The sequence below is a fragment of the Gopherus flavomarginatus genome, chromosome 10 (genome assembly GCF_025201925.1).
Source record: "Gopherus flavomarginatus isolate rGopFla2 chromosome 10, rGopFla2.mat.asm, whole genome shotgun sequence".
Lineage (NCBI taxonomy): Eukaryota > Metazoa > Chordata > Testudines > Testudinidae > Gopherus > Gopherus flavomarginatus.
Genome location: NC_066626.1, coordinates 46,748,769 through 46,763,945, shown reverse-complemented (window position 1 = coordinate 46,763,945; position 15,177 = coordinate 46,748,769). Strand labels below are relative to the sequence as shown.

At 43.1% G+C, this 15,177-nt stretch overlaps 1 protein-coding gene across 9 annotated transcripts in view; it reads right to left on the bottom strand.

Annotated features, from left to right (window-relative positions):
* LOC127030419 (sodium channel protein type 3 subunit alpha) overlaps window positions 1–15,177 on the bottom strand; it is a 126,467-nt gene that overhangs the window by 90,290 nt on the left and 21,000 nt on the right. For all 9 annotated transcript variants that reach the window (XM_050916879.1, XM_050916872.1, XM_050916871.1 and 6 more), the window contains 3 exons: window positions 9,181–9,497; window positions 2,561–2,678; window positions 586–676 (listed from right to left, as the gene is read on the bottom strand). In XM_050916879.1, the coding sequence (XP_050772836.1) occupies window positions 586–676; window positions 2,561–2,678; window positions 9,181–9,447 (476 nt within the window). In that variant the 5' untranslated portion in view covers window positions 9,448–9,497. The remainder of the gene's footprint in view (window positions 1–585; window positions 677–2,560; window positions 2,679–9,180; window positions 9,498–15,177) is intronic.

The window sequence follows — 15,177 nt, the reverse complement described above, 5'->3', positions numbered from 1 at the left end:
ATGTCAGGTCAGAACAAAGTACTGCTTTGCTTCTCTTTGAAATCAGGAGCTCATTGTGTCTGGTTTCTGGTTTTCCACTTCTTATTGTTTTAAGGGAGAGAGGGAGTTCGCCTATTTTTATGACAGTTTGTGACTTAATGAGGGTGAGAGTCAACCCATACACTTTTTGTCTGACAGCCATACCCTCTCAAGCCAGGGTGAATGTCCACATGCACTAAAATGCACTCTGGAAACATAATGACTGGCCTCTCAAATTAAGCACACGGGTGTTTGCATGCATGTTTGCAGCTATCTAGGCTTCCTTTCCTTCTTGCAAATCAGTGCCACTAAGGACAAGATTTAGTCTGTAATATCTCACAGGAAAGCTTCAGCTATTCATCAGACAGAAAGTTGAAGAACAAGATACTATTTTTAAATCACTTACATAATTTAAGAGAAAAGGCCAGAAAGATACTGATGATCTCATGGAATCTAATCTCTTATGAGCGTAGATAAGCAAGTTTCCAAGTAAACCTTCTATTAGTGCTTCTAGAATGGATCTACATCAAACTAAAATTGTTGTTCCAATAAGTATGTTTAACTTACTCTACATTCTTTGTCCACTCCGGAGGGGTACTCATGGTCATAAATACACAGTTGGTCAAAATAGTGCACATAATAAGCATGCTGAACAATGTAGACTGAAGTCAAGGAATGTAAGCCATTCATACATTATATCATCCAAAAGACACAACAGTATTCTAATACCCGGATTAGTAAAATATGTAGTGTGTAAATATATATACAAGTAATATAACTTATACTAAATAAAACTTCAAAAGTTTGCATGTAATTTCATCTATCTTTATTAACACACCATCCAGCACAATGATTCTGCATTGTGAAACAATGTATTTATCTTTCAACTCTGTTAGGCTGTGGATTTAAATGAAATCTACAACATCCTTAGGTATGAAAACATATGAAACAAGTATAGCTTTTTTCTTGATCTGAACACAATACAAGACTGGGACAGGATGTTATCTTTATCTTCCCATATGTTTGTATAGCACCTAAAACAATGTGGACTAATCCTGATTTAGACTTCAGATGCTAATTAATATAAAATAACAATAAAAAATAACAGTCTACAATTTACTCACGTGTAGGCCCATCTAAAACCAGTAGGATTACTGATGAGGTCTACTCACATGAGTTAGGACTCACATGAAACTAGCTACTTGCAGGTACATTGGTTGTGTTTTCTTCAACATTTGCACTGTTGTTCAGTTGAAGTCACAGATATCAATGGGGCTGCATGGAAGCTCATTGCAGGAGATGAATTTTAATTGCATAAATATACTACTTAATGTAATATTTCAGTGGATTGCACTTTCTTAACTGGATTAAAGTGAATTTGTAGTCATAAAAAAGAATTGATAATACTCTATGGACTATGGTTATTTTACACTCCCTTAATATTACAAGGTTCTGAGTGATCTGAGACATTTGTAAAATTGGGTTGTACGTATGCATATTTTACTTGTATTTTACCATTCAATTTTCTGATGCTGACTATTTTCTTACAGTGTAAATGACCAACGACTGATGTCAGGTACTATAAACATACTGTAGCTGCAAACATGAACCTTGCCTTTAGTTTATTGTTTAAAGCTGCAGTTCTTCATTAAGATACATTAATGTTGAGCCTTATGTGTGTGTGGAGCCAGTGGGACTCTGCACAGGCCCAGGGGTCAAAGCTAGCAGATCATGATGCAGGAGGATGTGTAGGGCCCAAGTTGTTACTGTAATAATTGACAGATTTCAGAGTGATAACCGTGTTAGTCTGTATCAGGAAAAACACAGAGGATTTCTTGTGGCACCTTAGAGACTAACAAATTTATTTGGGCATAAGCTTTCGTGGGCCAGAACCCACTTCATCCGATGCATGGACTGGAAAATACAGGAGCAGGTATAAATACATGAAAAGATGTGAGTTGCCTTACCAAGTGTGAGGTTACCTGTATTTTCCACTCCATGCATCTGATGAAGTGGTCTAATAATTGAAAATATCTTCCTTTTCTCTAATTCTGATCACTTATGGAGCACCTTCTCACCTAAGGAAAAAAACAACACCAATGTGCCCATACAAATAGCTCTTTACTTATGTAAGTAGTCCTCTAAAGTGAATTAGTGTCACCAGACTTAATGGGAGTATTTGCATGAGTAGTAAGATCAGACTCAGCTATTTCTTATTAATGATGTCACTGGGGCACTGCATGGATGCAAGAGTCTTCCCCACATAGAGCTCATTGAAGGAAAAAGGCCTAAATTTGTATCTAAAACTAAATATTTAGAATCTGACAGTAGTGGGTGATTCAGTGAGGAATTCTGTGGTTTAGGATGAGCTGCATACTGCAGTTGTGACACTGATGCCTTTTAAGAGTGATTGGAGTATGTTCAGTGAATGTATGTACAGACACAAGGGCATTTATTTGTATATTTAAATGAAAAGTGTTATTTCAGTAATGATACTTTTTAAAACAGTCACATTTAAAATTAACCACTTGAAAAGGATATGAATGTACCAAAATCTTAATAGCAATTTTTCTAACGGGGTTGACAGGAGTTAAAATGTACAAGGCAGATGTGGCACTGAATCGGAAAATTGTCTTTCCTTTATTCAGTACTATGAAAGTCTGGAAAAAAAGAATACACAATGAAAGTACAGTATACATAGCATTTTCAACTCTGGCACTTTGTCCCCCTCCCCTTTGATTTCAATGACAGACAAGGGAACTGTCCACCTTGTAGGACTGAGCTTTTAGAAATGAAAGTCCTATTCTGTTCATCACCTGTGGCAAGTAAAGGTCAGATTTCTAAGGAAACAGCTGATTTAAGTTATCCACTGTTAATTTTCTAATGTTCTAAAATTTGTGTTATAGAAATTTTAATGGGATCGGTATTCAACGCATATAGTATCAATGGGAATTTTTGTCATCAATGTTAATGGCAGCAAAATATGGCCTTTCATCACTAAAATAAAAATCTATTTTTATTTCATTTATATTACATTTTCAGACATATAAAGACAATTTATAACAATAAAATCAAGTATTTAAGTAAAATCAAGGTTACAAATAAAATCAAATACATTATATTGCACTCAGACATGAATAAGATCTAAATCAGGGGTAGGCAACCTATGGCACGGGTGCCGACGGTGGCACCCAAGCTGATTTTCAGTGGCACTCACACTGCCTGGGTCCTGGCCACCGGTCTGGGGGGCTCTGCATTTTCATTTAATTTTAAATGAAGCTTCTTAAACATTTTTAAAACCTTATTTAGTTTACATACAACAATAGTTTAGTTATATATTATAGACATAGAAAGAGACCTTCTAAAAATGTTAAAATGTATTGCTGCCATGTGAAACCTTACATTAAAGTGAATTAATGAAGACTCGGCACACCACTTCTGAAGGGTTGCCAATCCCTGATCTAAATGCTAAGGGCGAATTCTAATATACTAACTGTAGCTTAGCAGTATCATCCTCCACAAATGGGGCTACTTGTAAAGTACTGTATTCATTGTGACTAAAGGTATGAGACTCTGACCCTAAAGAATTTAAATATAAGTAGAAAATCACTGTATTTTGAGTTTAGATTTTAAATAACAGTGGTATCAATTATATGAATTTCCTGAATTGGTATGTCTATAGGCAAATAAAGGGAATAACAAAAATGCCAGCTGACATGAGTCCCAGCAGCCTGAGACCATGAAAGAGATCCAAAAGCAGGGCTGGCTCTGGCTTTTTTGTTGCCCCAAGCAAAAAATTAAAAAAAACACGGTGCAGCCGGAGCGGCAAAGCAGAGGGGGGGAAAAAAAACAACCTGTGGCACGGCCAAAGCGGCAAAGCAGGGGAAAAAAAACAAACAATAACACAGTATGACTGGAGCGGCAAAGCAGGGGAAAAAAACAAAACAAAAAAACTCTACAGGGCGGCCGGAGCCAGGGTGCAGGGGGACTCCCTGTGCTGCAGAGTGCGCACCTGGTCTAATGGGGGGGGAGAGGGAGGGAGTGGGCGGGAAGAGAGAGAAAGGGGGTGGCCAGGGCTTCAGCGGGGCACTCTCCTCGTGGCCCCGACCACTGCACCGCCTGCCAGGAGGGCTCCGCGCCCCTCCAGCTGGCTGGGAGGGAAGGACGCGGGCTGCCCTGCAGAGTTTGCTGAAGGGCGCTCCCCTGCTCTGCCTCCTACAGGGCGGCCGGATCGGGGAACCAAAAAAACCCCCCAAAACCTGCCGTGCTGCCCTAGGATTGGGCGGAATGCCGCCCCGTAGAATCTGCTGCCCCAAGCACGAGCTTGCTTGGCTGGTGCCTGGAACCGGCCCTGTCCAAAAGGACAAACTCTGTTCTCAGTTATAGCAGTTACACTGACTTTGTGAACATTCAGTTTTGTGTATTTGTCATTTACATGTTGGCTTAAAGGACACACAGTCAGTGTTATCCAAATGGTGCCTTTCCTGTAGGTGGTCCTCTTCTAGATTTTTGTCATTTCTATTCTAAATGCGTATGTGTTTGGGATTCACTTTCTTCTTTGGTTCTTCCTGAAACTCCTTCAGGGCATTACTACAGTTCCTTTCAGTCTTTGTCAAATCCCTTGACTCTGCTTTGTAATATCACAATAGTCTTTGTTATGCTCTCTGCAAAGCTATGTAATATTACTGCTTTCTAAGTTGCTTTGCACTCTGTAAAAACTAGTATGTGATTAGAGATGCTGCCTTTTCCCTAACTTCCTCACTCCCACAAGGTCTCCTCTCTGGTGGGAGGTAAAATGGACCCCACTTTGGTGGGGGAGATACCAAGCTAAGGAAGCTGCCCTTTCCCCAAGGTCACTGGTCTGGTACATATAGTGGGGAAATCAGGCTGTGAAAGACCACCCACATGATGTGTCTGTTGTAAGGAGGGAGTCATGCTGACACAGACTGCCTCCCACTCCCAGGACTGACTTTCTGTCAGTGGTGGTGGGAAAATACTGCCCATCTTAAGGTCAGTGCTGCAGCAGAGTCAGTTGCCAGATTCCAATTCATACACAATTTTCTCCTGATTGCAACAACCTCTGTGATTAAAAGTACTTTCTGCTAATTAGATAAGTGATAGCAACAGGATAAGGGATGAGTAATTCTCATTAGTCATTTGATGTCCATTCTTCTTTTGTTCAAAGAATAAAGTTGCTAGACATTTAAGAATAGATGCCATTTGCAGTAAACAGAATCTGAAGTTTACTCATTACTGCTAATGGGTTAGCTAGTCCCTGACTAGTTTGTCTTTTTTAACCTTTGTATCCTACATCCTTGTCCCCACATGATGTTTTGAGTTTACCGATGATCAAAAATTAGCTTTAAGTTTGTTGACGATGTCCACTACTAGCTTTTAGCAGAAGATTGGGTGGGTTTTTTTTTAAACACTTTGGCTGTAGAATACTACGGGAAATCAGACAACGGGTGAAATGCACATAATGCAAAAACCTTTTAATTGAAAATACTGCACAAAACCGAGCTACTGGTGTGGTATCCAAAAATGGAAAAAAAAAAAAGAAAAAAAAAAAAAAAAAAAAAAAAGCTATTCTCTACCCTACACTTGTTGAGTTGCCTAAATGACCCTGATATATTAGCTATGTACTCTCTTTCCACATTAATTAACTACACAAGAGCAATTTATTTCATCTTCATTAGTAAGTGATGGGGTTTGTAATCACATATTGGAATCTACTTTACTTTCCACTCAAGTTAATTTTTAATATTGAACTTGGAGCTGTAATTTAAAAAAAAAAAAAAACAATGCCACTAAGGAAAGCAACTCTAACTACAGGAGACCAGCAATGTTAGTATTGTGATTATTCCAATAAACATAATAAGTGACTGTTTACTTTTTCATTTCCTTCTTCTGTTACAGGTCTGTGAAGTTCAGACCTCCCACAATCACCAGACACCAATTTAGTATGATGCCCTTGGCTGGACGAGTCACATATAGTCCAATGCCTCCTCTAGAGGTTTGTTACCAACAAGTTTTCTTCTATACTTATATTTTTGTACATTTTTGCTATACAACTTATAATATGGTACCATATAGGGAAAAGGGGACTTATCTTAGCTCTGTGAGCTATCTACAGTTTTGCCAGCTTCAAGCATTTAAAAATCATAATTCAGATTGCCATAAAAACATATTGGCTTAAAATTCATAAGTATTTTTTAGACATTTAGATTATTTGTAGTGTCTTCTTTATCAGCCTTCTGATTTTTTTTAGTGGGAAGCTGCTCACTGCTCCTCAGCCTATTATCTGGCTGTGCCGAAAGAACAGGAGATATTAGATATGGGTTTAATCAGTCCACAACTTTATTATTAGACAGATGTCTGGGACTAACTCAGCGGATAAAATGTGTGTAGTGCAGGTGCAAAATTTATGTCCCTCCAGCAGAATCACTGCCGGGACCTTACCAATTCCAGCCAATTTTGAGGGGGAGGGGCTTCCACAGCTCCCTCCCTATTTATCTAGATCCCTCCAGCAATTCTCTTGCCGGGACCTTACCACTTCCAGCCAATTCCGGGATGTGCTTTCACCAGTTCCCCCCCCCCCCATTTTCATCCAAGTCCCTACAGCAATTCCCTTACTGGGACCTTACTGACCACCATCCCTTGTAGGAAGAGTTAAGGTGGACTATAATGATGGAGGGTTGGCTCTCTGCTGTACCAATCATAGGAGTCCCCAGCTGCCCCCGGCTGGCTCAATTACCAAGAACCTCTCCTTCATTCCTTTTCCAAACCATTTTTTTGTTCTTTTGTGCCTTAATTTATGGAGTACTGCACTGAACATCCGCTATACAGTTAAAAAAAGAGATGCGACATATGGCCTACTGACTGTCATGCTATGCATGAACAGAGCCCACCTGAACCTGCTGCAAGAAAGGCGAAAACCCCACCACTCCACTTGGACAATATGGTGGTAAGGGAAAAATTCTTTCCCAGCCCCCCTTAGTGGTGCAGCTAGCGTAATGCCCACAGCAGATATAGCTAAACACCCAGCATATTTGTGACCTAATTAGGGAGGGCGGGTGTATGCTGCCCAGCCTGTTCTGAGTAAAGAAGGGGCGGGGGCAGGCCCAGATGACCTTTTTAACCCTCTCATTCATAGGTGGTGAGTCATCCACCATGCTGACTGCTCTTCCAGCAGCTTTATCTCTTCCCTCCTCCCCCAAGCCAGAAAGCATTGCCCTCTTCTCCTGGCCAGCCAGTCAAACTCCTCCCTGCTCAGATGCTGCACTGTACCCTTCTCCTTACTCGCAGGTATGCGGTCAGAAAGGAAATATTGGATGGAGCAGTAGTGGGACAGGGAGGAGTCAGGCATAAAAAAGCCAGTGTGTAGGATGATAAGAGAACAGAGTACCAGCCTGTGGAGAGAAGTTGGTTAGGGCAGCAGCAAGGCTTGTTTGTGAAGGAGAAGTTCAGTCCTACCATGGAAGGACAGAGCTGTAGGGGAATGGGAAAAGCAGGGAACAGGGTTTATGGGAAGAGAGTGCAAAAAAAAAGTCTAAGCAGGAGGGACAGCAGAAAAGAAAGAGACAACTTGGGGTCAGAGGGAGAAATGAAGAGGACAGAGGCAATAGTGAAGAGAGACAGAATGAGGAGGGAATGGGAAAGAGAAAAGAAAGGAGAGCAGAGAAAGAAAACAAAGAAAATGCTGAAGATAAAAATAGACTGGCTGGATCAAATCATGTCTTTTAGAAAGAGAGAGCTTAAGAGAGAAAAAAAATGAAACCCCTTAAAATAAATTTAAGAGAAAAAAGGACACTGAAAAAAGTTGAAGTTTCATGGCTTGAGAATATAATAAGACAAAGGTAAGGTGAAAAAACATAGTCACGCCAAGGTGATTGTTTGCTTACTTGTCCATTTCTCCCACATACGTCTTTGTACCTGTTGCACATGGTCCCTTATGCATGGAACACCTTTACTAAACTAGTCTTCAAAGCCACAAAACTCTTCTTCAAATTCTTCCTCAAGACTCAGCTTCACTGTGATGCCTATAGGAGGTTTCCTCCATTCAGTATTTTGATTCTGTTCTTTAATGGTTGTTGGCTATTTACAATCAAAATTTAGATGTTTTCCCAGACTTTTAGCCAGCTGAATCAGTCCCTTCTTTTACTGAGTGGTGTTTGTTATCAAAAGCAGAGTCAAAGTGGAGCTATCAGGCTCCTTTGGAGATAGTCAGGATATTCATTTACCAGATCCTAGGATGTATGGTGCTACATAAGGTAAAGTGTATAGTAAGTTTAAGAGATGGCTTGCATGAGTAAGGGGTTGCAGAATCAGATCTTAGGTGAAGATGGAGAAAATAATAGGAGGTGACAACACAGGAAGGAGTCAGAGAAGGGTACTGTCAGGATGAGGACAATATGATTATGCAGTTGGTTGGGGGCTGGAGTGTGTTTCTTGTGGGTTACAAAGTCTTTTTCAAATATAAATACATTATGTGCTACGGAACGGCTACTTTATATCCACAGCTTTATCCGTTTATTTGTCCACTTCTTCCACAAGCATCTTTGAACCCTTTGCATACTGCCTCTTATGCACAGAACACCTGTCCTGAACTAGCCTTCAAAGCCATAAAATTCTCCTTCATATCCCAAGTTTACTATGATGCCTACCACAAACTGCCAGTTGAAGATTGGCTGGCACTACCCTGTTACCTACAACCTTCTCCATCCCAGAATCTGTTTTCAACAATCTTCAGGCCAATTTTGTGCCACTTACCAGGTGTCAATCAGGCATAACTCAGTTATAGCCTGCGGGATTACAGCAGTATAGACATGGCATAAATCAGACTGGAGTCAGGCCAATGGGCTTTCAGTATAGTGTTGTGGTTTGATTGCTCTAAAAATACAGTGATTAAACTCTTAACCTCTATCATTAATAGTTGATAGAATAATGCTACTCTGTGTAGAAGATTACTCTCCAGTAATTTCTCCAAGTATTAAATACTGAAAGGTACAATTAGATTAAAGGATCAGATATATGATAATGAAAACAACATAATGCATTTACTTTCAAAGCGGGAGAGAGAGAATGGGAAAAAATATTCAATTGCTCTAGAGAATTTTACCTGTCAACAGAGGAATCCAAACAGCACTATTAATAAACACTTACTTTTTTATTGATATAATATGGGTCCAGGTCCTCCAAGGGCTCGGACACCATTCCTGGAGGTATGTCCCCATAAATAAATGGCAGTGTCTTTCCTGCCTCCAAGTCACTATTTGGCTTTGGGCCATCTTCATCATCGTTGTCTGTATGATCTTGTTTGGGTTTTTTAGCTTTTTCTTCTGCGGCACGCTTTTCAATAGCTGCGAGAGATTCTCTAGTAAAATAGCAGAAGCTGTCAGGTCCTGGTGGTACCAGCAATGCCTGTGCCATCTTTTCATCCTGCAAATTTAATTACGTTTAGCCTCTTGCATAAGAATGTCCTACAAAAGAAAATGCAAACAAGTTAGGAAAAACAGTGAAGGAAAAAAAAACCCCACATCTGGTTATTTAACACCACACCTAGCAAATACAAATTTATGCTCACTATAACAACACATGCTGATAATTTAAATGCCCAAATAATTACATCTCATATATTTTACCAAACTGATACCACCCTGTGAACCAAACCTCTGAGCCTTTTAGTTGAGAGAAAATAGAAATTTTGATCAGGGCCAGCCAGGAGCAGAATGGTGGTCCTAACTTCTGGTCTGGGAGTTGCCGCAGCATCAACTCATTTTAAAAAGAACTTGAAGATCTTATTTGCTAAAGATTGGGGAAATTTTTAATAGTTATTTTTAACAGAGGAAAAAGAGAATGATTATAAATATTTAGTTTTTACTGTTTGGTATATTTTAATAGACATCATATAAATGTGAAATATTTTAAAAACTGAGTGAATTTTAGTGCTAGAAAAGAGACAAAAGACTCAATTATCTGTCCATCCACAAAAGGCATGCATCTAACAAGGTGGGAAAAGCTCCTGTCATGCCAACACAAGTACTCCTCACATAGCAAAACAAAGCAAGAGATACCATCAATATTACATCGGGTATAATGCAAAAACTAGAATGGGAACTCCTATTGATAAGCTGCAGCAGATGGTAGAGTAATATAAAAATGGGCAGAACTATTCTCAAGGAAAAGGCTGGAAAACCATGAAAGGTAAAGTAACAGCAGAGTCACAGAGATTCTGGAGAGAGCAGAAGACATTGTTATGGGGGAAATGGTTAAGGTAGACTGTGAATTCAGCAAGGTCCCGGGCCGGAACGTCCGGCCGAGCGCTCCAAGCCTCCGGCCCCTCCCTCGCCTTCCCCTAGAGCTGTGCCGCCGCGCGCGCGCGCAGCTCTCTGGGGGTTGGGGCTGCGCGCTCCCGTGGGGCAGCGTTTGGCTCCGTGGAGAGGTAAAGACGCTCCCCGCTCACCCGGAGCCCTGCTGCCGCGCGCACATCGCTCTGAGGGGCGGGGCTGCGCGCACAGCGGCGGCGGGGCTCCAGATGAGCGGGGAGCTTCATGGTAAGGAGGTGTGGGAGGGCTTGGGCAAGGGGTGGGATCCCAGGGGCGGGGTTCTCTTCAGGGGGCAGTCAGGGAGCAGGGGGGTTGGATGGGGTATGGGAGTTCCGGGGTCTGTTTGGGGGGTGGATAGGGGTCAGGGCAGTCGGACAGGGAGCAAGGAGAGTCCTGGGGGAGCAGTTAGTGTGGGGGGGTCTTTGGAGGGGGTGGTCAGGATACAAGGAGCTGGGGAGGTTGGATGAGTCAGGAGTTCTGGGTGTGGAGAGGGGTTGGGGCAGGCAGGGAGCAGAGGGGGGTGTCATAAACAGATAGCTAAGGGTTAATGTCTCTTTCACCTGAAGCACCTGACCAGAGGACCAATCAGGAAACCGGATTTTTTCAACTTTGGGTGGAGGGAATTGAGTGTCTAAGTCTTTTGTCTGCCTGCCTGCTTTCTCTGAGCTTTGGAGAAGCAGTTTCTACTTTCTAGTCTTCTGTTTCTAAGTGTAAGGACAAAGAGATCAGATAGTAAGTTATATGGTTTCTTTTCTTTGGTATTTGCATGAATATAAGTGCTGGAGTGCTTTGATTTGTATTCTTTTTGAATAAGGCTGTTTATTCAATATTCTTTTAAGCAATCGACCCTGTATTGTATCATCTTAATACAGAGAGCCCATTTGTATGTATTTTTCTTTCTTTTTATATAAAGCTTTCTTTTAAGACCTGTTGGAGTTTTTCTTTACTTCAGGGAAATTGAGTCTGTACTCACCAGGGAATTGGTGGGAGGAAGAAATCAAGGGGAGATCTGTGTGTTGGATTGCTAGCCTGATTTTGCATTCCCTCTGGGGGAATAGGAAAGTACTTTTTGTTTCCAGGATTGGGAACAGAGAGGGGGAGTCTCTCTGTGTAGTTTCACAGAGCTTGTGTCTGTGTATCTCTCCAGGAGCACCTGGAGGGGGGAAGGGAAAAAGGATTATTTCCCTTTGTTGTGAGACTCAAGGGATTTGGGTCTTGGGGTCCCAGGGAAGGTTTTTCAGGGGGACCAGAGTGCCCCAAAACACTCTAATTTTTTGGGTGGTGGCAGCAGGTACCAGGTCCAAGCTGGTAACTAAGCTTGGAGGTTTTCATGCTAACCCCCATATTTTGGACGCTAAGGTCCAAATGTGGGACTAAGGTTATGATATGGTGTAGCAGCGGGTGGGATCTAGACAGAATCCAGAAGCCAGTAGGAATATTATATTTTTCTTTTCTCTGCTAAGGGCTTTTTAGCAGAGAGAAACAGTTGGTTTTAAAAGGGAACCAGAGAGAATTTTTTTTTCTGCTCTCTCTGGCAGTTTGTGGCTTGCATGTTAAGCAAGAAGCCATTACCAGACTGTTAAGGGTCTTTTGTCATGCAATAGCACTCCCATTGAGAGTCATTACCAGCACTATATGAATGCAAATAAAGTGGTTTTTCAGGTTTATTTAACATTGAAAATTAGCTAAAGGCACTGTTGCTAGGCAGACTTCAGGAGGCAACAGAGCCTGCAGTGCAGAAGATAAACACCGGAGGGCACCCCAACACAAGAAAACAGGAACCATGACTTCTAAGGCAAAAATTGAGGCCGAAGAACAAATCAAAGAAGCTGAACACAGGCGAGAGATGGAAAAACACAAACAGGAACTGGAAATAAAACAAAAAGAGATGGAGATGAAAGAAAGAGAAGAACAGATCAGAGAGGCAGCCTACCAAAGAGAACAGGAAGCCTACCAAAGAGAACAGGCAGCCAAAGAGGCAGCACACAAAAGAAAACTAGAAGAAGAAGAGGTAGCCTACCGAAGGAAATAAGCAGAAGAAGAGTTGGCCCACAGAAGGAAGCAAGAAGAAGAGGAGGCGGCCCACCACCGAGAAATGGAAAAACAACAAAAAGAAATGGAAAAACAACAAAAAGAGAATGAAGAGAAGGAAAAACAGAGAAAACATGAACTGGAGTTGGCAAAAGCTGGGCTGCATGTGCCAGCCAACCCTAACAACCCGGCGCCCATTATTGCTCCACAGCACAGGAAATTTCCCACCTACAAGGCAGGTGATGACACCGAGGCCTTCTTGGAAAATTTTGAAAGAGCCTGTCTTGGGTACAGCATTCCCGAAGACCAGTACATGGTAGAATTGAGGTCACAGCTCAGTGGACCTTTAGCAGAGGTGGCAGCTGAAATGCCTAAGCAGCAAATGAATGACTATAAACTTTTTCAAACCAAGGCCAGATACAGAATGGGGATAACCCCAGATCATGCCCGTCGGCGTTTCAGAACCCAAAAGTGGAAACCAGAGGTGTCATTTCCCAAACACGCCCACTACATTGCAAAAAACTATGAGGCCTGGATAACAGGAAACAACATTCAAACCTTGAAAGAACTGCACCTCCTCATACAAATGGAGCAGTTCTTGGATGGTGTTCCTGAAGACATCACACGGTACATACAAGATGGAAATCCCAAAGATATCGCTGAGGCGGGGGAAATTGGAGCCAAATGGATGGAACTGGCAAAAAGCAAAAAAGCTACTGTCAAGGGGAACGATTACCCCAGGGGGCACACAGACCATAAACCCTACAACCGAGGACAGCCAAAGACCCCACATACCACCCAAGTCAAGCCACAGACGCCCTACCCTTCAACCTCACCAGTCTCCAGTAACTCACCTCGGCCCAGTGACCCATCAGATGGAAGATGCTTTAAGTGTAATGAACTGGGACATATCAAGGCCAACTGTCCCAAGAACACCATGCGAGTGCAATTCATTACACCACCATCACCCCAAAGATCCCCAGGCCCGGATGCCTCTCAAATACCCTTGGAGCAAAGGGAAAATTTGAGAGTGGGCGGAAAGAAGGTTACTGCGTGGAGAGACACGGGGGCACAAGTGTCAGCTATCCACCAATCCTTCGTTGACCCCAAATTCATCAACCCAAAGGCCAAAGTTACAATTTACCCCTTCATGTCACAAGCTGTAGACTTGCCTACAGCTCAACTGCCTGTCCAGTACAAAGGCTGGTCAGGAATGTGGACTTTTGCAGTCTATGACAATTATCCTATCCCCATGCTACTGGGGGAAGACTTGGCCAACCAGGTGAAGCAGGCCAAGAGAGTGGGAATGGTTACACGTAGCCAAACCAGGCAAGCTTCCAGACCCATTCCTGTTCCTGAACCGTCCACAGAGGCCCCGTCTGTGTTACCAGAGACCCAGACAGAGGTAGTGGACCCGGATCCCATGCCTACCACTGAAACAGCCACAGCATCTCCAGTCCCAGGCCCGGAACTGGAACAGCAACCAGCACCAGCAAGTGCAACCACATCTTCAAACTCAACGCCAGAGGGCGCCAGCGAGCCAGAACTGGCAGAAGCAAAAGACAGCCATACCCAAAAGGCTCAGCCAGAGCCTGAAATACCCTCAGGTGCACCAGCGGAGAGCGGTTCACCAGCAACGGAAACAACCCCATCACCTACATCGCTTCCAGAGGGACCAAGCCCAAGTCCACAGTCTGAGGAAGAACTGGTGACCCCAGCCTCAAGGGAACAGTTCCAGACTGAGCAGGAAGCGGATGACAGCCTTCAGAAAGCTTGGGCGGCGGCACGGAGCACCCCACCGCCTCTCAGCTCTTCTAATCGATCCCGGTTTGTTATAGACCAAGGACTTTTATACAAGGAGATTCTTTCTGGTGGACACCGGAAAGAATGGCAGCTGCAAAAACAGTTGGTGGTTCCAACTAAGTACCGGGGGAAGCTCTTAAGCTTAGCCCATGATCATCCCAGTGGCCATGCTGGGGTGAACAGAACCAAGGACCGGTTGGGGAAGTCCTTCCACTGGGACGGGATGGGCAAGGACGTTGCCAAGTATGTCCGGTCTTGTGAGGTATGCCAAAGAGTGGGAAAGCCTCAAGACCAGGTCAAGGCCCCTCTCCAGCCACTCCCCATAATTGAGGTCCCATTTCAGCGAGTAGCTGTGGATATTCTGGGCCCTTTCCCAAAAAAGACGCCCAGAGGAAAGCAGTACGTACTGACTTTAGTGGACTTTGCTACCCGATGGCCGGAAGCAGTAGCTCTAGGCAACACCCGGGCTAACACTGTGTGCCTGGCCTTAACAGACATCTTTGCCAGGGTAGGTTGGCCCTCCGACATCCTTACAGATTCAGGCTCTAATTTCCTGGCAGGGACCATGAAAAAACTGTGGGAAACTCATGGGGTGAATCACTTGGTTGCCACCCCGTACCACCATCAAACCAATGGCCTGGTGGAAAGGTTCAATGGAACTTTGGGGGCCATGATACGAAAATTCATCAACGAATTCTCCAATAATTGGGACCTAGTGTTGCAGCAGTTGCTGTTTGCCTACAGGGCTGTACCACATCCCAGTTTAGGGTTTTCACCATTTGAACTTGTGTATGGTCACAAGGTTAAGGGGCCATTACAGTTGGTGAAGCAGCAATGGGAGGGGTTTACGCCTTCTCCAGGAACTAACATTCTGGACTTTGTAAGCAACCTACAAAGCACCCTCCGACACTCTTTAGCCCTTGCTAGAGAGAACCTAAAGGATGCTCAAGAAGAGCAAAAGGCCTGGTATAACAGACATGCCAGAAAACGTTCCTTCAAG